The sequence below is a fragment of the Microcaecilia unicolor genome, chromosome 2, assembly GCF_901765095.1.
Source record: "Microcaecilia unicolor chromosome 2, aMicUni1.1, whole genome shotgun sequence".
NCBI lineage: Eukaryota > Metazoa > Chordata > Amphibia > Gymnophiona > Siphonopidae > Microcaecilia > Microcaecilia unicolor.
The window spans coordinates 604,824,503-604,848,644 of record NC_044032.1 but is presented as its reverse complement, the minus strand read 5'-3'; the positions used below and the strand labels follow the sequence as shown (position 1 = coordinate 604,848,644).

At 42.2% G+C, this 24,142-nt stretch overlaps 1 protein-coding gene across 1 annotated transcript in view; it reads right to left on the bottom strand.

Moving 5' to 3' along the window:
* LOC115461631 (peptidyl-prolyl cis-trans isomerase D-like) overlaps positions 1 to 22,336 on the bottom strand; it is a 76,857-nt gene extending 54,521 nt beyond the window's left edge. The window contains exons 1-4 of the mRNA XM_030191604.1: positions 22,168 to 22,336; positions 5,169 to 5,309; positions 3,215 to 3,321; positions 2,212 to 2,400 (exon numbers count right to left, since the gene is read on the bottom strand). Coding sequence (XP_030047464.1) covers positions 2,212 to 2,400; positions 3,215 to 3,321; positions 5,169 to 5,309; positions 22,168 to 22,252 — 522 coding nt within the window. The 5' untranslated portion in view covers positions 22,253 to 22,336. The remainder of the gene's footprint in view (positions 1 to 2,211; positions 2,401 to 3,214; positions 3,322 to 5,168; positions 5,310 to 22,167) is intronic.
* Between the last annotated feature and the right edge of the window lie 1,806 nt (positions 22,337 to 24,142).

Genomic DNA, 24,142 nt, shown 5'->3' with positions numbered 1-24,142 from the left:
TTAGTAGCGGTTTATGGACTTGTCCTTTAGGAAACCGTCTAACCCCAGAATGTTGCCCAGTTCCTAACAAATCTAAAACCCTCCTCCCTGCACCACTGTCTCATCCACGCATTGAGACTCCGGAGCCTGCCTGTCTCTTCGGCCCTGCGCCTGAAACGGGTAGCACTTCAGAAAATGCTACTCTAGAGGTTCTGGATTTGAGCTTTCTACCTAAAAGCCTAAATTTGGCTTCCAGAACCTCTCTCCCACATTTTCCTATGTCATTGGTACCCACATGTACCAAGACAGCCGGCTCCTCCCCAGCACTATCTAAAATCCTATCTAGGTGACGCATGAGGTCCGCCACCTTCACACCAGGCAGGCAAGTCACCAGGCGATCCTCACATCCAGCTATCTATATGCCTAATGATCAGTTTATTCAGAAATAAAACAATAGAAAAACAAACAATATTCCAAGGGAATAACACAAAAAGTAGTCTCTATAGCGGTATACAGGAGATACTTCAAGGAAAGAAAACCCAAACACTGCAGAATGCCTTTATCAGGGCTCCTTAGACTAGTACTTAAAGCACTTGCTGTGTCACTGAATGTTAAATAATCCAATATTCCTCTGAAAATTGTGGCGAGGCTAAATAAAACATCAAAAATGTTACATGACAACTGACTACTATGGTGGTTTGCAAATAAATCAATTTATACTGTGTTTTTCATCTGTTCTGCCATTCTTTGAGCATATAACTGGAAGAGCACATTACTAAAATTATTGACTTACAAGTGAGAAAACTCCCTGGCTGCTATCAGTGCAAATTCAGAGTACTTTGGTCCTGGACCCCTTTCCTTCCAGTTCTCATGGCAGCAAGAAGAGCTAGAGCAGCCCCAAACTGACTATTACTACTACCAATCATTTCTACAGCGCTACTAGATGTATGAAGCACTGTACACATTATATACAGGTACTTTCTCTGTCCCTAGAGGCCTCACTATCTAAGTTTTTGTACCTGGGGCAATGGAGGGTTAAGTGACGTGCCCAAGGTCACAAGGAGCTGCAGTGGGAATTGAACCCAGGCTGCCAGGATCAAAACCCGCTGCACTAACCATTAGGGCACTCCCTAGAAGCCAGAAGAACTAGGCAGGCCAAATATGAAAAGGAAAAAAAAAAAAGACACAATTGGACTTAAATACAGGTTTATTTTATAATACTACTGGTTTCATGTAAAATTATAGGGAGTAATTTTATAAAACTTTTTCCAGGTTTAAAGCCCATTTTCCTTGCAGAAAAGGGCTTTTATAAAATTGTGTGACCGTATACACACAGAAAGTGTGCACCTACTTTTATTTTGATCTGCATGTAGGCAGAGACAGAGTTGTGATGTACATGTGTTTTTATGAACATACATATACTCACCTCAGAGCAGGTGTAAATGTGTGTATTGGATCAGAGTGGTACAGAGGCTAGCTCTAGGTGCCCTCCAAATTATTGTTTATTTTTATGCCTCTTCCATTGTTGTATACCTGTTGTATACATAATTCGATTTTATGATCTTTATCAATATTGTAGTTATATGTTTGATACCTTATGGCTCTTCTTATGGAATGGCAATTACTTTGTAATGCATTTGGATGGATGTCACACTTAAAACTAATAAAAATAATTAAAACGAAATGTAAAGACACAGAAACATATTTTCAAATCACAAAGTTCCACAGTAATCCATGGAACTTTGTAAGTCTAAGTGCTTTGAAAATGAGCCCCATAGGTGCCTTTATGGCCTTTATAAAACAGGCATCTTTTTGGACACCTCACGTAGATTTCTTTTAAAATCAGGTCCATAATGTGTAAAGCACACTGCCTTTAAAAATAAAGCTCTTTACTTTAAATCAAGTACCTTAACACATTTCAATTGGGTTGCTGCACAGGAAAATTTCTACCCTTGTATTGCGCAAATACTGAAATGGCCAGGAAATTTGAGGGGGAAAGGCGGGGGAAGGGGGTGATCTATACAGCAGCCAAATGTCAGCTACTGTTTTTCTAGTTACAAATAACATTTGCTAGACAAAATTCTGAAGCACATCTATTATTTCACTGCCCCATTAACCCATCGCCCTAATAACAATTTTAAGCCATTCTTAATGGTGCTTGGGAGCGCACACAAAGTTCAAGTTTAAGAAGCAGCTAAGGCTTAGCCCAATATCTCTCTAGGAAGTTTTTACCTTTACAGGCTGTTCTTCTTTCACTTCAATGTTTTCCAACATTTTTACCACACCCATCCCTTTTATAACCTGGCCAAACACAACATGCTTGTCATCCAGGTGGGGGGTGGGCACAGTCGTGACGAAGAACTGGGACCCATTAGTGTTGGGCCCTGCGTTTGCCATGCTCAGAAGACCCTCTTGGTCATGCTGGAGAGAGAGAAGAGAAATTATCACCAAGAGGCTAGAGACTAATTAGATCATGCTCTCAGATACAGTTTCACTACAAGTAGTGCAATTATTTGGCATGCAAAGTACTAGCTATCGTTTCAGAAAACAATTTCCCCTCAAAACAAGATTTTTCTTATCAGCCTTCTCAAATAATATCTAAAGTCAGCAATCTGTATAGCATATTCATAGGCTAACAAAGAAATACTGACTACTCCTGCATATTTGACAGGCAGCTGTATACCCTGAGCCTCACCCCTAGCAGAGGGTTTCTCAACTCAATTCCCAGTCAGTCAGGATTTCAGGATATCCACAATAAATATGAATGAGATTGCATTCCCTCCTCCACTGTGTGCAAATCACACTAATGTATATTTGTCGTGGATATCCTGAAAATTAACTGGGTACATTTTGAGAACTGGATTAAAAAACAAACAAACAAACAAACAAAAAAAAAACTGTTCCAGTAGAAATAGCCAAGCTTTAGAATAGTGGCAGAGGACTGCCAACAAGTCAAGTTTTCAGTTTCTCTCTAATGAATATGCATATGAGAGATCTGAATGCCTACCATCTCCACTGTATGATAATTTCTCTCAACAACACTCAGATATCCTGAAAACCTGACCCAGTGTTGGCCCTCAAGGACTAGTTGTGAATACCACTGTTTCAGAAAAAGTTTCAAATACCCTTGGGAAAGGGTGTCAAAATCCAGCAGGCAAAATTAAAGTAATAAACTAGCACAAAAACTGAACAAAGTGCTTACTGCTGCACAGTTATCTTTTATTATCAATTTTACCTTATAGTGAAAGTTTTCATCTTCAAATTTTTCTCCATATATACTCTCTCCACCAGTACCATTTTGGTTGGAAAAATCTCCCGCCTGTATCATGAATTTCTTGATAACTAAGAAGAAAAGAAAAGTATTAGAAAAACTATCATACTGTGACTCCTGGAAGAATGGGCCAATATCTGTCCAATTCCACCCATAACCTCCAACCTGAGTTGCTTAGATGTGTTCTCTAAAGCAATGGCAAAAATTAAAAACAAAAAACCCTACACAATTCAGCTGCCATTTAAACACAATTAAGACTGCAATGTTAACTTCCAATTTGTACATTTCCTGAGACTATATAAACCAGCGCTAATTAAGGTTTCTGTAGCTACAACCCCATTCGTACGACTCTCCCTCCACTCCACCCCACCCCCAAAAAAAGGTGCAGGATAATGATGTCTGATCGCCTGCTCAGGTCTGACCCCATTTGGGGTGCAACACCTATATTACTGTCTAGATGGGTGAGCCCTTGGACCGCAGCTGGTGAATCCCAGCTAACAGCAAGTACTTCTTGAAGAGAGGAGGCCAACAGATGGGGGCAAGCATGGCAGAAACGTGACCTGGGGCTGCTCTGAAAAGTGCCCTTGGGGGCAGGCCTGGCAGAGCCGGGACCTGGGGTAGCTCTGAAAAGAGCCCTTGGGGGGCAGACCCAGCAGAATCAGGATCCAGGGTGAAGCAGGGACAATCGGAAGACGGCTGGAGACAAGACTGGTCAAGGTAAGGCTGGCTGGCTGGAGACTGGGCAAAGCCAAGCTGGCGGGAGCAAAGCACAGGAATGTTTGGCAACCCGCTGCGAAGGCAGTGGTGAGGTGACACAGCCTTCTTAAAAATGCCTCAGAAGTGATAAAATCTCCGGGTGCCTGGCCAGACTCCTGCCTCTGTCCCTTTAAACCTGTCCTCTGTGCGTGCATGCACCCAGGTGCGCCAGGTCCCCCAGAACAGCAGAAGACAAAGGGTACAAGGCCAGAGCTCTGGGACACCAGGGAGGCAGTCTCCCCCAGATGACCCAGCCCAACGGGGAGACACCAGAGGCCAGAAGAAGCCATGGAGCCCGGCCCCCAGGTTGGTGCGGTAAGTCAGAGTGTGGAGACATGGCTACTGTGCACCAGTCCTCATCAAAATCTCATGCATGTATCACACTTAGGCACATACAAAGCAAACAAATTATAAAATGGAAAGTGAACCACAAAGTGTAAAGATTTCTTTTCAAACCAGGGTGTGAAACAACTCAAATACACATTGCTCATCTCTAGCAGCTGGGGCACATCTCCTGTACCAAAGGGAAGTATAGATAAGCAACTGAAACAAATTGAACAATAAACCACTGCTCTATTTCCACATTTAAATTCTCAAGTTATCCCCAAATTAATGTGGGACCAGGCTTTGTGCATGCACTCCCTATACAAACTATGTGCTATGAGTTCAATTTTTCAATGATACCCATTCATCAGACCAGAATGGGAGAAATACCGTCTATGGCATGGGTTCTTAACCCAGTCCTGAGTGCATACCCAGCCAGCTGGGTTTTCAGCATATCTATAATGAATATGCACAAGCAAGATTTGCATACCAAGAATCCAGTGCATGTAAATCTCTCTCATGCATATTCACTGTAGATGTCCTGAAATCCTGTCTGGCTGGGTGTGCCCCGAGGAATGGGTTGAGAAACACTGATCTATGGGATGGCATTATCTAATGACACTGCTAATAGAAATTTAGCCCACTGCATGCATCTTGGGCCTGTAATCCCATTCCTTTAATGAGAAAAATACTACAGTACCCAGAAAGGTATTTAAGGAAACCCAGGTTGCTTTTGCATGTCAAAAATGGATCTATCACCAGACGTAACATGTGCAGCTCATTGGTTTAAGCTAGATGCTTAGATTTAATGCTAAAAGGAAGACTTGCCTGCACTTACTTCGGTGGAAGGGACATCCTTTAAAATGCAATGGTTTTCCAGTGCTAGGTCCAATGCCCTTTTCCCCTGTACAGAGAGCACGGAAGTTTTCTGCTGTTTTGGGTACCACATCAGCAAACAGTTCAAAGATGATTCGTCCAACTGAAAGAAGACAGAAATACGTCAAGAAAACTTTCAAAAGAAGATGGCAATAGCCAACATTCATCCCACCAGCACTGCTGCGGGCCATGTCCAAAGTACTACACGTGTTGATCATGACTGTAATAGAATGACACCCCATTTCTATGCTAAATGTCAAGACAGCTTTTTGCAATCTCACAACCCTATACATTTTACATAGATCTAACCTTTCCTTCTGCCAGGATCAGAAAAAATAAAAACAAGCAAAATAAGCTTACTCTGAAAACCTAACCTTGGAGAACATTCTATAAATGATAAATCCCAGTCTTGCGTACAGGAAGGCATTACAGAGGACAAAGAAAGGGAAACAGATGTTTGGGGGCAATGATATTACAAAAATCAAGATTTGGAAACAAGTGAAGCAAAGAGGAAAATTGATCATAGAAAAGTAAGTTCAGTTCCTGCACTCACTCAATGTACCGCCACTAAGGTGAAGGCAATCCCATGCCAAAAACACATCATTTTTATTGAGAATTAGCAACTCAAGGTGAATTACATTCAGTTGCAAGAGAGAACTCCCTTTCCACAGAGGGTTTACCATCTTTGGGCCTCATGTACTAGCCTGCATTAACACATGAACGTGTGTTAATGATAATTATGCACTTAGTTAATAAATTGTGAAATTTAAACTTACCTGTTAATTCCCTTTCCTTTGGTCTTACCAGGCCAGGAAAGTGGGTTGTATTCCTCCTTCTAACAGATGGAAACAGAGAAAAGCTCAAAGATGACTTCAATCCTGGCAATAACGTCACCAAATGGGTTAGTTTTGCACACACAGCACAAAGAGTAGGGTATGTAGGCTCATCCAAAAAATACGAGGGAGACGCCAAGATTCCTATAGGTAAAGTTTAATTAAAAATTACACCAATATAACTTGATAGAGCAGCCGTGTTTTGGCGCTAACGCATCTGCCTCAGGAGTCTTGAAGTTTGGTGTAAGCTTTAGTTCTACTATCAATCCAATTCAGCGTATAGAAAGTAAAACTGTTTGCTAAGCTTCTGTGACATCCCGGTTTTGCCAGTCAGCTTCCTTTACAAGGTACTTGAAAAATTAGGATAGTTCTTTCACCTGGACATTGAGTTTTGCTTCTGTACATGACCCAGACTGCTGTTGCCAGAACATGCCAAGCACTAGACCCAAAGCAATGGAGAGTTAGGCGACTTGCCCAAAGGAGAAAGGAGCTGCCGTGGGATTTGGTCCACTGCCTTCCAGTTCCCAGCCTGCTGCTCTAACCATTAGGTTATTCTTGTGCTCCTGCTTTCTGTATACATGTCAAAACTAAGAGGTAATTCCCCCCTTAAAGTTATCGTGCAATCTGAAATGTTCAGTATTTTGAATAGCCAAGCAATGGTGCTTGTAACATTTACAATGAAAACATTAAAATGTATACACAGACATGGAAGCCACTTGTGTACAGGTGCAACATACCTAGTAGCTCCTGCTTAATCCTGAGCTCCCTATAGACCACCTATCCAGGAGATACGGCATGACACGTGACCTGTAATGTGGTCTACATTCACTGACATCTAGACATTCCACTGAATCAGGGGAAGTGGCTTGAGGTGGAGGAGTGGCCTAATGGTTAGTGCAGCAGGCTTTGATCCTGGCAATTTGGGTTTGATTCCCACTGCAGCTCCTTGTGACCTTGGGCAAGTCACTTAACCCTCCATTGCCCCAGGTACAAAAACTTAGATTGTGAGCCCTCCAGGGACAGAGAAAGTACCTGCATATAACATGTACAGCACTGCGCACACCTAGTAGCGCTATAGAAATGATTAGTAGTAGTAGTAGAGGTGCGACACTGAGCATAAGACATACATAAGTGACACAGCATGGTACCATGGAGGTAGAAGATGGATCGTGACATGAAACAGTTGTCACCTTTGTGGCACCAACAGGAACATATCGCACAGTTCCAGGGAATGAATGAGACCTAAAAAGGAAACTGGAAGAAACCAGAAAAGGAGGGTGTCTGGACTGGTCTGGTAGGATTAAAGGAAAGAAAATGATCAGGTAAGACAATTTTTCCTTCCTTGGCATCCGTACCAGATTAGTCCAGACCAATGGGATGTAGCAAAGCAGTCTCCCCATTAGAGCGACATTGACACAAGAACAGATCCGAAAAGGCTGCAGAAGACCTTATGAAATAAACCGCGAGACACATTTATAGTTGGAGACAACAAGATGCACAGGGAATAGGACAATCATGACACCCCCCCCCCCCCCCCCCCGTTAGACCATAAGTGTTGGACCAGGAGCCCAGAACCGGAAAAACGGCTGGGCAATACCAGCAAGAAATAGTGTCGCAGACAAATGTCAAATATGTACTGACTGTGAAAACAGACTAGTCCTTTCTCCCATGAGAAAAGCCGAAGATCAATTTAAGGATGTCAGTGCCCTCAGACACACAAGAGCCCAACAGGCCTAGCCTTGAAAACCCCAGGAAACATCAAAGTAAGAAGGAAAACTGTTGACCTTAAAGAACAAAGGATGCATCGTTCCCAATAGTGACAGAGATGCGCCCAGAAGTATAAAGTTGAGCTCCTTTGTCAAAATGCAGCTGTAGCTTACTATCAGAGGAGAGGCAAAGAACATCCCTTGAGAAAACAAGGAAGAAACTGTTTCTGTTTCACAAAAGAGATGTAGCTATGCAGCCCAAGTTTAGAGTTGGAGAGGGATCACCTACAAAGCCAACATAGTGCGGCAAATTCTGAAAAAGGAGTCCACTCCAATTCCAGAACTAGAACCCTGTGTACCCAACAGAGAGGGAGCAATAGAGGAGGTGTAGATGGCTCAGAATTCCCAAGTAAGGACACAGCTAAGTGTGATGTAGAGAAAGAATATGAGCACAGGATCTACCCTAAGGAACCCAAGAAGTGACTGCTTCCATAGAAGATAAGGTTTATGTTCCAAAGTCACAGAAGGCAAGGTGCACACCCAGCAGAAACAAATCTGTAGCACCCAACCACAGACAGCTCAAGCCTCCATGGTGAAAGCCAGGAGAGAGATTATATCCAGAAATGCAACTGCGCTCCAAAACCAGAGATGAAAGGACGGTGTGCACTCAGAGACAGACGCAGGAGAAACCAGAGATAGGAACTGTGCTCCACCTCTAGGAGAGGAATGGAGCAAAGTTCTGAAGATATCTTGTGCACTACATACATAGATGGAGCTGGGACAAAAAACCCAAGAGGGACCCTAATTGGGGAAACTAGTGTAGAAACTACTCCTGTTACCAAAAGGAAGCACTAAGGGAGACACATAGAGAGATAAGAATGTGTGACATACTACAACGTTCCACATTTAGAAATGGAACTATATCCAACAGGCGGATATGGACCCGAACCCAACACAGAGAGACTGAGCTGTGCCCCACATGTAGAGACAAGGTCTCGCTTAATATGCAGATCTGTAGCTGTGCTCAACATGAGAAATGGAACAGAGCTCAACAATCGGAATGAAGCCGAGGTTGAGAACCTATCAATATGCCACTGCAGAATATTTCAAGAGATTGTCTCTAAGAGGAGCAGCCTGAAACGGGTGTTTGCAGAGAACTGCCGAATGACTGGTGTCCCAATACAGAGCAAAAAGCCACTACCACTGGAGTTTGTGAGGGAACGACACAGTTCAACCAGGCAGCTGCCACATTGGAAAACTGTAGAGTTTGTGTCTACCACCTCATCATACACCTTCCCAGCTGCAAAGGGGTGGTCTACAAATCAGCCCACACCGCAAACTTCCCATTTAATGCAGACAGATGGTGGAATACATTGTCCAAGGACACACGTCATGACATCATATAGGACAGCTTTCGAAAAAAACTAAAAATATTTCTGTACAAGAAATTCCTGCTGATAGATATAACTTAGCATTAAACAACAACAATCTTGAAAAGCCATCTGGATCATGTTTCCACACACCCTAACCAAGATATAACACCACATCTATTTAGCTCTCTTACTCCCGCTTATCGCATCCCATTCCGTACATGTATAACCGATTTAATTTAATGTTCAAGTTAATGCTAGCCTCCCCATCCTGTACTCATATATTTGATTACTGTATATATGATTAACAATGTAAGCGCCACAGAACTGAATCCTCAACTCGGACGTGCATGGGATATAAATCCAAATAAAGTAAAGTAAAAGTAATATGCGTAGTGGCTGTCCCGTGACTAAAATTTAGATGCAGGCATTTACACCAACTAAAACCTGGTGTAAATGTCAGTGTCTTATTTAGGAGTGGATCGGGCATAGATTGGGCATATTCTGTAACAGTACATATAAATGTTTGGAACACCCATGGCCCACCCATGCCCCTCCCATGGCCACATCCCCTTTTGAGATCCACACGGTCCAATTTACGCAAAACACTTTATAAAAGGAGAAAGTAAGTCTTACCTGATCATTTTCTTTCCATTAGTTCTTCACACTATTCCAGGACAAGTGGGTAGTTATATCCATCGATCAGCAGGTGGAGATAAAGAATACAGAACTGAGCACCACTACACAGCTCCCTGCTAGCAGCTCAGCGCCTCAGTATCAGTCCTCAAGCAAGGAAGAAAGCACACCCAATCAGGCGCATGGTCAGCAACCAACATAGTGGAACACAACAAAGCAGATCAGTTGTAAACGTAAACAAACTTTATTAATAAAATAGCATATAGAGAGGCGTATTTTCAAAGCACTTAGCTTTACAAAGTTCCATAGGTTACTATGGAACTTTGTAAGGCTAAGTGCTTTGAAAATGAGCCTCAAAGTATACTGCCCGACATAGGCCATGTTTTGCCCAGCAGGGCTGCATCAGGGACTACGCAGTGATCCTTACTATAAATAAGGATCAGTGAGTAGCTCCTGATGCAGCCCTGCTGGGCGAAACGCAGCCTGTGTCGGGCAGTATTCTCTATATGTTATTTTATTAATAAACTTGTTTATGTTTACAACTGATCTGCTTCGCTGTTTTCCACTTTGGAGTTTGCGGATCGTCTGCCTTGCTGTTTTCTTGGACCCAGCAACCAACATATCCAGCCCCAAAACCATTCAAAGATTTGAAAACAAGATACAAAGACAGTGCATAGAGCCACCAACGAGGGCGTCGAACCACGGGAGGGCTCCTGGAATAGTGTGAATGGAAAGAAAATCAGGTAAGACCTCATTTCTCCTTCCATTACGTTCATTCCCACTATTTCAGGACAAGTGGGATGTTCAAAGCTATCCCTACGAGAGTGGGAAGCCAAATTTACCATATGCAGAACCGATGCCCCAAATGCAGCCGCTGTCTGTGCGGCACCAGCCATTCTAGCATACTTACTGAAGGTATGCAGCGAAGCCCACGCCGCTGACCTACAGATAGTCATCAGAGAAGACAACGAAGCCTCCGTCCAAGTCGTAGCCACACGCCCAGGAGAGCCTTCAAACCTGAGAAGCGCCTCCCAGGGCTGAGATCACAGCCACCTTCATCCACCAGGCAAAGGAAGCCTTGGGCGCCATGAGACCCCCCTGCTATTTACCAAACAGCCCAAAAGGTCCAAACGAATGGCGTAAAACAATGGGAACCGCAAAATTGCAAGAGCACCCTGCTAAGACTAGAAGCTTCCAAAAAACAAACCACTAAGGAAAAAGACCAACAACCACTCAGGCAAGAAGCACGGTACTGCCCCAAGCGAGACTCCCGCCTCCGAAAAATGGATAAGCGACCTTCCAAGAGAGAGAGCCTGAAGTTGTGAGAAGCAACGGGTTGACAGAAACACCTCAAAGAGCACCTTGAACAACGAGAGAACTAGGGCCACCTAGCAACAGGCTCAAACGAGGAGTGCTGCAGCACCCGAAGGGCCAGAATAAAAACTCAGTCCAGAAGGAGCACCCGAAAGGGTAATGAAAGTCGACCCATACCTCTCAGAAGACGAATGAAAAACCCAGAAGAGCAGCTAAAGAAGATACCTGAAAGCAGCCCTGAAAGTAAGCCAGGGCTGCCACTGGACCTACAAGGAATCCAGCACTAGCACCACGATATGGTCCCAAAAATACAGGAAGGCAGACAATCTGCAAAATCCAACATGGAAACAAAAAAGCAGATCAATCAGTACTACGGTTAAAAATTTTATTATGAAATAGTCGCCCGACACAGACTATGTTTTAGGGGCTTGAATGTGATGCAAGCTAAAGCAAAACAGTAGGGCAAAAAACCAGCAAAACGACTTCCTCCAAGATGAAGTCTATAAATGCGCTCCCAAGAATGACAGCATATGGTCACACTCATCAAGTAATGAATAAATTCTGCAGTTACATACAGTATGCTCTACTTTCACGTTGGATTTTGCAGACTGTCTGCCTTGTTTTATCAAATCCATTTGCAAATCCCTCTGTACCTGTCTTTTTGTGCTTTGTATATATGTATGTATGTGCCTGTTACACAGAGAAGAAGGGACAGGCAGTTTGAAAGGAGCAATTTACTGCTATGGTTCAGTATTTCAATTTTCCTATGATGCAGTAGGTGAAACTGCTTATTCCATAGAACAAAAATAGTAGACCTTCAAGGAGGCAAGAAAGCCCCAACTAAATAAAAAGATATTTACTAAAATGATTCCACAAAACCTGACATGGATATATTTCAGTAAAAACCTGTATCAGGAGTACATAAAAAGCACTGTAAACACATAAAAACAAAAAATTGATATTACAAAAACAATTACTAAATTGCTTTAAGTTGCAAAATAATAGTTACATACCAATACTCTTATCAAGTACCAGCAGCTCTTGTACTAAGTTTTGTTTTACCTTTTAAAAATTAGAAATAACCACTTTGTTATGAATGTAAAGAATTTGTTATAAATTATAGCCACTCTTCAAAGACTGCATCAAATATAACTGCCTATAGATGATTGGCATTGTAGTAAACTGACAATTACCCCATTATGTCAGAAAGGAACAGGAAAAGTATACAACAATAAAAATAGACCAGCAATAATGAAGCGCTGAACAGGTTTATTAAAACAGCCCCCGGCATAGCCATATTTTGCCCAAAGGCTGCGTCAGGGGTCAAAATACATAAACAAATAATTAAAATCATAAAACTCAAATTATATAAAAATCTCTCTATATAAAAGGCAACCCCAATGTTCTAATGAAGCCTCCACGTTAGTTGAGGCGCCCGAGATATCCGGTGTGCCCCTGAGTGTCTGCACCGCCCTCGCGTCAAAACGGGATGACGTCGAGGGTGGAGCAATGACACTCGAGGGCCGAAACGGAAACAGCACAGGCACGGAGGCGCAGCAAAAAAAAAAAAAAACCCTCCCCACACAGCGCGAACCACGAACAACGTCCGACGGTCACATGGAGGCGGGCAAGCAGCTTGGAGGGACGGAGGGAGGGGGCCCCTACCATTATAGAACCTTGCTAGCGCCTGTTTCATTGCGCTAAGAAACGGGCCTTTTTTCCAAGTAACTCATAATACAAAAAAAAGAGATCAAATATGAAAAAAGAATGTGAAAACAGCACCAAAAAAGGACACATATCTATAGAGGATTTAAAAAAAAAAAAAAACAACTTTCCCCTAATAGTAACAGCAAATCCAAATGCCTTAAAAAAATAAAATAAAATAAAATAATAACAGAAGAGGTTCCAAATAAAACACACTTAAAGACTAAACTGAAACAAAAATAGAGACAAAAGTTCAAAATCCAGATACTCGTGATGCAGCACTTCTCTTAGAGCAGCAGAATTCCCACTGTGCTGGTAAAAACAGAGAATCTGCCATCATGACTGTGCAGCTGTATTTAGTCTTCTATAGGTTAAAGGTCAACTGGCACACAAATGCCTTTTTTTTTTTACAAATATAAACTTAGAAAAAAAATAATGGCATAGTGATTCTGATGTAGAGAACATCAGAATCACTACGCCATTTCCGATGTAGAAAACGTCAATGAATATTCATGAGAAATTTGCATGCAGTGGAGGCAGTGCAGGCAAATCTCTCTCAAACATATTCAATGTGGGTATCCTGAAACCCTGACTGGCAGGGGTGCCTCCAGGGCCAGGATTGAGAACCAATGCTATATACAACTATCCCCCAGAATGAAGCCCTTGGTGTCATCAGGGATGCATTAATTAAAAGGACTACTAATTTGAGAATTCCAAAGGAATACATTGTGGAACTGAATGCTCTAGCCCTAAAAGAGAATTACTTTTATTTTAAAGTACATTTTTATAAGCAAATAAAAGGCACAGCCATGGGGCCACAATGGCCCCCCTCAGTAGCTAATCTTTATATAGCCAATTTTGAGGATACATTTGTGATTTTAAAAGTAGTATTCTTTTGTGGCGCAGATACATTGACGATATACTCTTGATCTGGGGAGGAAGTGAGGATACTCTCCTAGAATTTCATGCCTGGCTGAATTCTAGAGATAAGAATTTAAGGTTTCAGTTGAGTTATGATAATGAGATTTCTTTCTTAGATATTGAGTAAAGTGATGTGGTAGCCGTGTTAGTCCACTTTTAAAAGGTAATAGAAATAAAACAAAAAACAGAGAAAATAAAATAAAATTAATATTTTGACTAATTTTACCAGGTATCATCTTATTTCCTTTTCTCTGTTTTTATTTCTTAGATATTAAAATCCATTTCAGGAACGGCAGTTTTGTAACTACAATTTACCACAAGCCTACAGATGCAAATAAATTACTTCATTATAGAAGCTGTCATAACAGATCTCTAAAAAGAAAATTTACCCTACAGCCAATTCCTGAGGTTGAAAAGAATCTGCCCTGAACAGCAGAATACGATGGGACAAGCTAAATGTTTGGCTTCTAGGTTTTTATTTTTTTTTTATAGAGGCTATCCCATGAAATACATTAGAGAAGGATTTGAGAGAGATGCACAATAAAACAGAGATTCTCTTTTGACAGCACAGCCTAAGAAAGCTCAGGAAAAAATTGTTTGCACAGTAGACTATGACCATTTGTCTACAGATATCATACGCATACTTAAGAGACACTGGCCTATCATACAATGGATTCCAGAATTGAAGAATAAAGAAATCATGGTTGCATTTAAGAGAAATATAAAATTGAAAGATATCCTGGAACCTTCTGCTCTTCCAGTTCCACATAAGATTGATACTGTTTGGGGACACTACCCCTGTTTAAATTACTCGGTCTGCCTGTTTAGCAAGTGGTAAGCCCGTATTGGGCTTACTGCTGCTTAGTAAAAGGGGCCCTCTGTTCCCATAGCACTTCCTGTTCCAATGACTTTTGCATCATTGGAACGAAAACAAAATGGCCGCTGGAATGCATGCTTTTTAAACATTTTCTTAATTTTAAAAGTATTTTTCCAGTATTGTTCAATAAAACAAATTAGTGTCTTGAGGTGGGAAGAATGAGCAGAATCAATCTCTATCCTTGGTTTTGAGCGTTTTATTTTCTGAAAAAAATGATCATTTTCGTCCCGCAATTTTAATTTTTTTTAATAAGTTAGAAACATGTTTTCTACAGCAGAATCACTATACCATTATTTTTTCAGTGTTTTAAGCTTTCAAAATCTATATATATAAAACTCACCCTCAACGTTCTATTGTCTGATGACGTCACTGAAGCCAAGGTTCGTAAGTTCGAAGCTCTGAAGCCAACAAAATCACAGTCTCGGGGCCCCGCCCTCGCGTCAAACGTTATGACGTTGAGGGCGGAGGCAGAGCAATTCACTCACATCGACGGCCAGGGCGCCGCAATGGGCCACCCACTGACGACGAAGGTGCGTTGGGTGGGGGGGCCACAGTCACACATCGACGGCGGCCACGGCGGCGCAATGCCCTCACTAACAACCAAGGTGCAGTCGGTGGGGGGGGGCCACAGGAAAGCCTTGCTAGCGCCCATTTCATTGGCTCCAGAAACAGGCCTTTTTTTTACTAGTAAGTTTATATTTGCTTCTAAAAAGAATCATTTGGGTGCCAACTGATCTTTAATCCTACGGAAGAATAAATACAGCTGCACAGTCATGATGGCAGGTTCTCTGCTTCTGAAAGCACAGTGGGAATGTTCCTGCTCTAAGAAGAGAAGTGCTGCATCATGAGTATCTGGATTTTGAACTGCTTATCATCTCCATTTTTGTGTTAATTTAGTCTTTAAGTGATGGCAGAAAAGCTAACACTTCATCAGTTTTATTTGGAACCTCTTCTGTTTTCTTAGGCATTTGGATTTGCTGTTACCATAAGGGGAAAGATTTTTTCAAATTCCCTATAAGTATGTGTCCTTTTTGGTGCTGTTTTTCACATTCTTTTTTCATGGTAGTCACTGAATGATGTTTTTCCACAATCTCTTGACATGATTTTTATTCACAGTGAGTTTAATAGCGTTATCTGTGTTTATTCATTTATATCACTCTGTGCATGTTGGGTTCAGTTTCTGTTTTATTTCTTTTACACAATTTAGGTTGTGAAAGTATAAAGATTTTCAATTTGATCCATTTTTTTGTATTATGAGTTGTTTTTTGTAATGTCACACCATGGCTTGGCACGGTCTTATGACCAGGTCTGCGCCCTCTTACATTTCCCCATTGAAGAAATCAGGAAAAATCCCCCTAATCCAGATTCCGCTCCAGTCCAGGGTTTCCAAATCTCCAGCTTAGTCACACAGGGGCCCTTTTACTAAGCCGTGTAGGCGCCTATGCACGCCCAACGCGCGTCAATTCAAAGTTACCGCCCAGCTACTGCGTGGCCCTTGCAGTAATTTCATTTTTGACGTATGTCCGCTATACGCGCCGGAAAATAAATTTAGCGCGCAGCAGAAACCGGACAGATTGTCATTTTACGTGCATAGACAATTACCGCACGGTTAACGCGTGAGACCTTACCACTAAGCCAATGGCTGGCAGTAAGGTCTCAGACCTAAAATGGACACGCGCCAATTTTTATTTTTCCACACGTCCATTTTCGGCAAAAATTTAAAAAGGCCTTTTTTTTTTACAGGCATGCTGAAAATGGATCTGCATGTGCCCAAAACACAAGCCTACACCAGCACAGCCCATTTTTTGGTACATCTTAGTAAAAGAGCCCCACAGGGACCTGGTTCCAAAACATAAAGGATTTTCATTCAGCACAAAAGAATTAATGCAAAAAAACAGCGCAGGAAGGGTTTTCATTTTCCTTCCCTAACCAAGCTTACAGTTTGAGTCCATAACATTTCCTGCAGGAAAGCGAGACTTCCCTTTTACCAGATGCAGTATAAGGAGGCCTCGGCATGCGTGTAAAACACCTGCCGACGCCAGTGCCAGCCCCCTTTTGCCACAGCTTGGTAAAAGGGGCCTTAAATGAGGCACCGGATATTTAAATGCTTGATCTCATTTCAAAAACTTTTTGTTCAAATAAAATAGTTTTGCACATTCAATTTTCATTAGTGATCGTGAATTATTATAACATTTTGCTTCTAAATATTTACATATATATAAGAATAATTTTTGGAGCACCATTTTGGAATATCATGGCGAAACTGTTTTTTTTTTTTTTAGCTTTATCTCATCCTTAATAGGTGAACACTGAGTCAGCTTTTTTTAGCATTCCATTTTCATGATATCTTTAGTTCAGTGCATTACCAATCTAGGTAGCAAAGTGCAGCATTGGTGGTTCGCATATGCGCTCAATATTAATTTTATTGGTTCAATGATAGCACCCAATATTCATAATATCTTAAGTTCAGTGCATTGCCAATCTGAGCATAGTAGTGCAGTATCGGGAATTCACAAATGCACTCAATACTAACTTCATCGGTTCAATTATAATATACATTTTCATTGACATTTCTGGTTTTCATACGGTGGTGCAAGACTATTAATTTCACTTTAAATGGTTTGTGACCAAAGCGTAATTCCATGATATCACTGCAATTTGCATAAGCTTGGTTTATAAGAAATTTTATGAAGTTTAAAAGAAAATCTTTTGTTTTTTTAAAGGTCAGCTATCACTATTTGGAGCCCTGGTGGTGGGCTAGCTTTTCCTGGTTTCTGAAGGTACTGTTCTATGGTAAGCTATATTGAATGGCATTAGAGTTTTTTCCATTTATTCACTCTCTCTTTCTGTTCACCGTTTTCACAGACATTTTTTTCCAGTGAGTGGCAATGATTACTACTCAGTTTTAATATCACATACACTACAGTTCTTATTATTCCCTGCATGATCACTAGCAGGCTTATTTTCGAAAGAGAAGGGCGCCCATCTTTTGACATAAATCAGGAGATGGGCGTCCTTCTCACAGGGTCGCCCAAATCGGCATAATCAAAAGCCGATTTTGGGCGTCCTCAACTGCTTTCCGTCGCAGGGATGACCAAAGTTCACGGGGGCGTGTCGGAAGCGTAGCGAAGGCAGGACTGGGGCATGCCTAAAACATGGGCATCCTCGACCAATAATGGAAAAAATAAGGGCATCCCTGACGAGCACTTGGGCGACTTTACTTGGTCCATTTTTTCTTATGACCAAGCCTCAAAAAGGTTCCCAAACTGACCAGATGACCACCGGAGAGAATCGGGGATGACCTCCCCTTACTCCCCCAGTGGTCACCAACCCCCCTCCCACCCTAAAAAAAAAAAAACTTTAAATATTTTTTACCAGTCTCTATGCCAGCCTCAAATGTCAACCCAGCTCCATGACAGCAGTATGCAGATCCCTGGAGCAGTTTTAGTGGGTGCAGTGCACTTCAGGCAGGCGGACCCAGGCCCATCCCCCACCCCCACCCCCACCTGTTACACTTATGTTGGTAAATGTGAGCCCTTCAAAACCCACCAGAAACCCACTGTACCCACATTTGGTGCCCCCTTCACCCCTTAGGGCTATGGTAGTGGTGTACAGTTGTGGGGAGTGGGTTTTGGGGGGCTCAGCACACAAGGTAAGGGAGCTATGCACATGGGCTCAATTTCTGAAGTTCACTGCAGTGCCCCCTAGGGTACCCGGTTGGTGTCCTGGCATATCAGGAGAACCAGTGCACTATGAATGCTGGCTCCTCCCATGACCAAACAGTTTGGATTTGGTCGTTTCTGAGATGGGCGTCCTCGGTTTCCATTATCGCCGAAAATCAGGGACGACCATCTCTAAGGACGACCTAAATTTCCAGAATTGGGCGTCCCCGAACCGTATTAACAAAACGAAAGATGGACACCCATCTTATTATTTATTACATTTGTACCCCGCGCTTTCCCACACATGGCAGGCTCAATGCGATTTACATAGTAACAATGTAAATAATTACAGAGTCGTAAGAAGAATATACAGTTTGTGGTAAACGCAAAAACTAATGGGGTTAACGGAAAGTAAGTTAAACATAAGAGGAATTGGGTTCAGAAGGAAATGAGCATAGGGAGGTAGGCGCAGAAAGATAGAAAGGAATGGATATGGGGTAGCAAAAAGGATAATGGGGAACATGGTCAAAATATAACTGTTGCCAATAAGAATCATATGGGCAAGATTTGATTAGGTTGGATCGTTAGGATAGGCTATCTTGAAGAGATGGGTCTTCAGTGCTTTTCTGAAGGGCAGAAGACAGTTAATGGTACGGATAGATCTTGGTAGAGCATTCCAAAGCTGGCTACCTAAAAAGGAAAAATTGGATGCGTAGATGGATTTGTACTTAATACCTTTTAGTTGGGGAGGTGTAGATTGAGGTAAGTACGGTATCAAAGGTTGCTCCAATTGCAGAACCTGCAGCCTCAATAATAAAAACGTCCTACTCTACTTCTGGGTTGCACTTGACACATCTGGAAACATATGTATTTTACAATTCATAAACAAATTATCTTTATTCTTGAAGAATATATAAAAAAAACAGACTTGGGATATGCATGTATAAATACTGAAAATAAATAAATAACTCAGTCCATCAACAGAGCACTACTGGTGAACTTTACATGTTCAAGATTCAGCAACTTAAATCACCCAGAAGTAGATCTTTTAATAGTTAGTGATGTGTCAAATACTAGAGATGGGGAAAGGCTGATGCAGATGTGGAAATTAACACTTTGGAAATTTCATTAGCTAAAACAATGGGCCAGACATCAACCCATGCAAATACTGCTGAAACTACACTTAATGAAGAACTGGATGGCAGATGACTTTCCAATGACGTACCTTCTTCAAGCAAAACATTAATGCCAGAAATGTTATCTTGGTTCAAAACCTAATGTTGGTACAAATACAGGCCAAGTGTTGAACATGCTGGGGCCTGAGCAGGAGTTTAAGAGCAGGACCCAAAGCACGTCAGCAAGCTGTGTCTTTCAGCTTCAAATAGACTTGCATCCCCCTATAGTACAGAATCTCAGAACAATTGCCCTGTTTATGCCTCCCCCCCCCCCCAACACCAGCTCTGTCCAAGTAACAGGAAATGTAATCTTACTACAGAAAGATAGCCAACTATCTCATCCTCTCACATAGATAGCTATGTGCTAGCAGCAAGGGCCATTACTGCCGCACACTTTTTACCACAGCAGGTAAAAAAAAAAAAAGGCAGAAAATAGACATGGCCATGCGGTAAGATTGCTCTTACTGCGTGGCAATGCAGGGGGAGCACTTACCGCCACCCTTTGAGGTGACAGTAAGGGCTCCGCGCTAACTCGGTGGTAACCGCGTAGTGTGCAGTGCTGCCCAATTACCACTGGGTTAGCGCCGCACTAAAAAATATGGGCCAATTTTCCCTAGCGTGGGAATTGGCACGCACTGGGGCTGGAACTACCGCCACTGCTCAAGTTGGGCCGATGATAGCTCCAGTAGTGTGCGGGAAGCCCGCGTTGGGCTTACCGCCGCTTTGTAAAAGGGCCCCATAGTAAGTGACAGCAGATAAAAGTCCTGAATGGTCTATCTTATCTGCACAACTGTCACACTCATTATAAATTCATGATTAAATCAACAATGAATGTAATGTAAAATACTTGATCATGGTCTTTGGCGTGTCTGGGACATACACCATAGAAGTCCGTCTGGCCCTGTCTTTACGTTCCAACTACTGGAGTTGCTGTTGAAGCCCTTTCCAGCCCATCTTAAACTGGATTACCATGTACAGGACACAGACTGTACAAGTCTGCCTGGCACCAACCCTAGTTCATCACAGCCGCAGTCGCCATTTACACATCCACACACGTGTACAGTAATTAGAAAATGAATGCTGCTTTTCAGTTCCAGCTCTCATAGCCGCCAGAAAACGGAGTGGAGGAGTAGCCTAATGGTTAGGGCAGCAGGCTGACTGTGGTTCCATGTGTCCTTGGGACAGGTCACTTAACCCTCCGTTAGAATTAGAATTTTATTTATACACCGCCTATCCAAAGCGGATGTACATAAAAAAATGCATAATAAAATACAAACAAAGACAACTTCAAGGACAGTAAAGACTAAAAATGGCAGCAAGACTTCCTGCTAAAAGTGTGTCCATAGATTCAAATAACTGAAAAGTCAAGAGGGCACACACAAAAAAATGCCAAACAAAATAAATAATCTGTCAGTATCTTCTTAAAAGTCATAAGCTGAGATTCAGTCTTCAAATGTAAAGGCAATTTATTCCACTCTACAAGTGCTATAAAGGAAAAAGCCCAAGCTCTAGTTACTTCAGACATAATCTTAGGAGCCCTTTTACTTAACTGAGTTAGGCACTAATGTGCACCTAATGTAGCTTAAAGTGGTGTACCACAGGACTATACTCAGGCATCCTGAAGTAACTGCCAAATGTGCATGAGCTGACCACACATTAAAAGTTAGGGCAGGAATACAGTGTAAGCCCCCTACCACCTACAAAATGGGTGGCAGTTAAGTGCTCAAACTGTTTTAAAAATGGCCATTCATTAATGGCAATATTAGCGCACCAGCATTAACACAAAAAATACAAAATAAACCATTTTAGGGCTGCAGTAAAAACGGCCTTAGCACATGAAAAAGACCCATGTAAAGGCCAAATGTGTGCATACTAATCACATACTAAAAAAAATATATTTTTGAGGCAGCATGTCAGGGGGCAGAGAGTAGGCTTTCCTGTGCTAATCAGTTAGCGCATCTACATTAGAATGCACTAACTGGTTCGTGAAGGAATACTGGGTGAGCCCTTACCACCTACAAAATGTGTGCCAGTAAGTGCTCACCAGGTAATTTTTTTAAATGGCCATGTGCTAATGGCAACATTAGTGCACAAAATAGAAAGCAGCCATTTTAGGCTGCAGTAAAAATGGCCTTAGCACCAGAACAGACCTACACAACGTCACACTAAGACCACTAATTAGAATGTAAGCTCTGTCGAGCAGGGACTGCCTCTTCATGTTCAAGTGTACAGCGCTGCGTACGTCTAGTAGCGCTACAAAAATGATAAGTAGTAGCAGTATTTACCATTAATTAGCAAAAGGACCCCTTTGATTATAAGGTCTCCAGGATCAAGGAAATACCTACTATACCTGCATATTACTTGCTTTCAGATCTGTAATTGAAAGAAAAACATCATAATCCAAATAAAATAATATATAAATTGTAGCTACAAAAAGGCATAGCCTCTTAAGAATCAGGTTAGTGTCCATAAAAACGGAACCTTTTAGGTAGGGCCACGTGATCTGCTGCAGCCGACAAACGCTGCATTTATGAATGGAACGCGCCAGCCTGCGCAAGTCGCAAACGTAGGGTGGGGATCATCATCGCAACAGCTCACGCTGCAGCCCTCAAAGAAGACCAGGGCACGAGGTACCTCAGCACGGCGCTCGCGCCACCTGCTACCAATGAATTGTACACAGGCACTCCCCGGTCTTCCCGAGCAAGATTATGCTGTAACCTCAACCCCAGGTCGGACCCGCCGGCCCCTTCAAGTGCTTCTCACCTTTCTCTCCACCAATTTCCACATTAAAGAAAACGCAAGGGTTACTGGGGTTGGAGGGCTTGTTGATAGGACTTGGGTTAGCCATCTTCCATCCAGCGACGCAGCGCACGCACTAGTGCTCTTCGCCTTCGGGTCAAGCCGGCTTCTGTGTTCTAGGCGAGCAGACAAGTTTCCGCTCGTGCACGACAGGAAATCCGCCCCGGCAGAAGCGCGTAGCAGCAGCGGAGGACCGCGGCGGCGCAGTTAGAGTGACAGGCCAAGGGAGGGAAAGAGCGCGGGCTGCTGCATTAAGTGGTCATGAATGTTAAAATAGTGTGACTGACTAAAGGTAGTAATAATAAAAAGGATATTTTAAGTTACTCCAAGGACGTCATCCTATTTTTTCTTTGTTTTATTTCTATGTGTTATACGTAATCAATAGAAATCAAACAAAATAAGATGAGACCTTTTTTATTGGCCATAACTGAGGTTGATAATTGTTAGGAAGCATCTAAGTGTTTAGTTTTATTTATATTTGCTGGAAATCTTCAATGAAAATACATTTTAAAAATGGGGAGCACTAGACGTGCATGTCTGTCTGAATGCACCCCCACCCAGCATCAGCCTTTTTTATGCACATGGAAATGCAGATGCAAATGGAAGAAAAGAGAGCCAATACTGTAAAACTGGGGGACAAGATTTTTTTTAGATATGCAAGTATAACCCGGGCGCTAGCTCTGGCCCCGGACCACAAAACAGAGTTCAAGTTCAGTTCCACATTCAGGGCCAATCTCCCTTCACTTATCAGTTGCAGCACACATGCAGTCGAGCTTAGCAGTGAGCCGGTGGTCTGGAATTAGCGATCCAGGGGTTTGAGAGGCTACGCTTAATCATCTACAGCTGATCAGTTCCCTCAGCTTTTCCTTTTCCACAAAGCAAGCAGTACTCAAAAAGTCTCAAACAAATGCAAACTCATTATTTGAACTCTTGCAACAGGCAAACGGAAACTGGCAAATTATCCTTGTTATTTTTCCACTTCTTTCCCAAATTATATTTACAGGATATTTAATGTTATATTTACAGGTATTTACAGCTTCTCCTGTCCATGCCTGTCCTGCAGAGATATTATCCCCAAAGGCTATACTCCATTACACTGATTTACTTTTGTGGGCGCAGACCTCCCTCGATTTGACCTTCCTCCAGCGGTCACCCCACCTTTGGTCCACCTAGGTTCCAGGAAGAGCTGTCCCAGGCTCTAGTACCCTGTTCCCTGGCTGTGCCCACTGTAGCACACTATCTCCCAGTTGGCGCTTATTGGAGCCGCAACCTTCCTTCACAGCCAGTGGATCTCTCCAATTTTTAGGACTCCCTTCTCTCCTCTTGGTCAGTGGCAGGGGATATGCAACTCCAGACTAGTAGGCAACCAACTTTAGCTTTATCTCCTTCCAAGCTCCTCCCCCTGTCCATAGGTGGTCGGTGGCCCAACTGTTTGGGGAGGCTAAAGGGGGCAGGGTTAGGGGTGGGACCATGGGTGGAGCTTAAACCCATAATTGATACCACACAGAAATAAAAATAAAAGTCACAATACCTTTTATTAAATTTAGATATTAGATATGTATCATATGTCAAAGAATAAAGTGGTTGCTCAAAGCATATACTATCCACAATCGCTCAACTGCAAAACACTATGCACAACTTTGTGCAAAAACACACTCAGAACCTTACTGTACCATAAATATTACTCTGGGCAGAACCTAATACACCAATATACCACCCATATGGAAAATGCAGACCGTCAACAATATGACACAAGGGATCATAATATCACAATTCTCATGTACAGCCACAAAACACCCTAATTCATGTTTAATGTGGGATAAAATGCCATAAATAAGTAAATAAATATAAACTTTTAACGTTGAGCACCTGATTCTCAAAGTGGACATATTCCAAACACTATAATGAAATAAAATGATCTTTTCTACCTTTGTTGTCT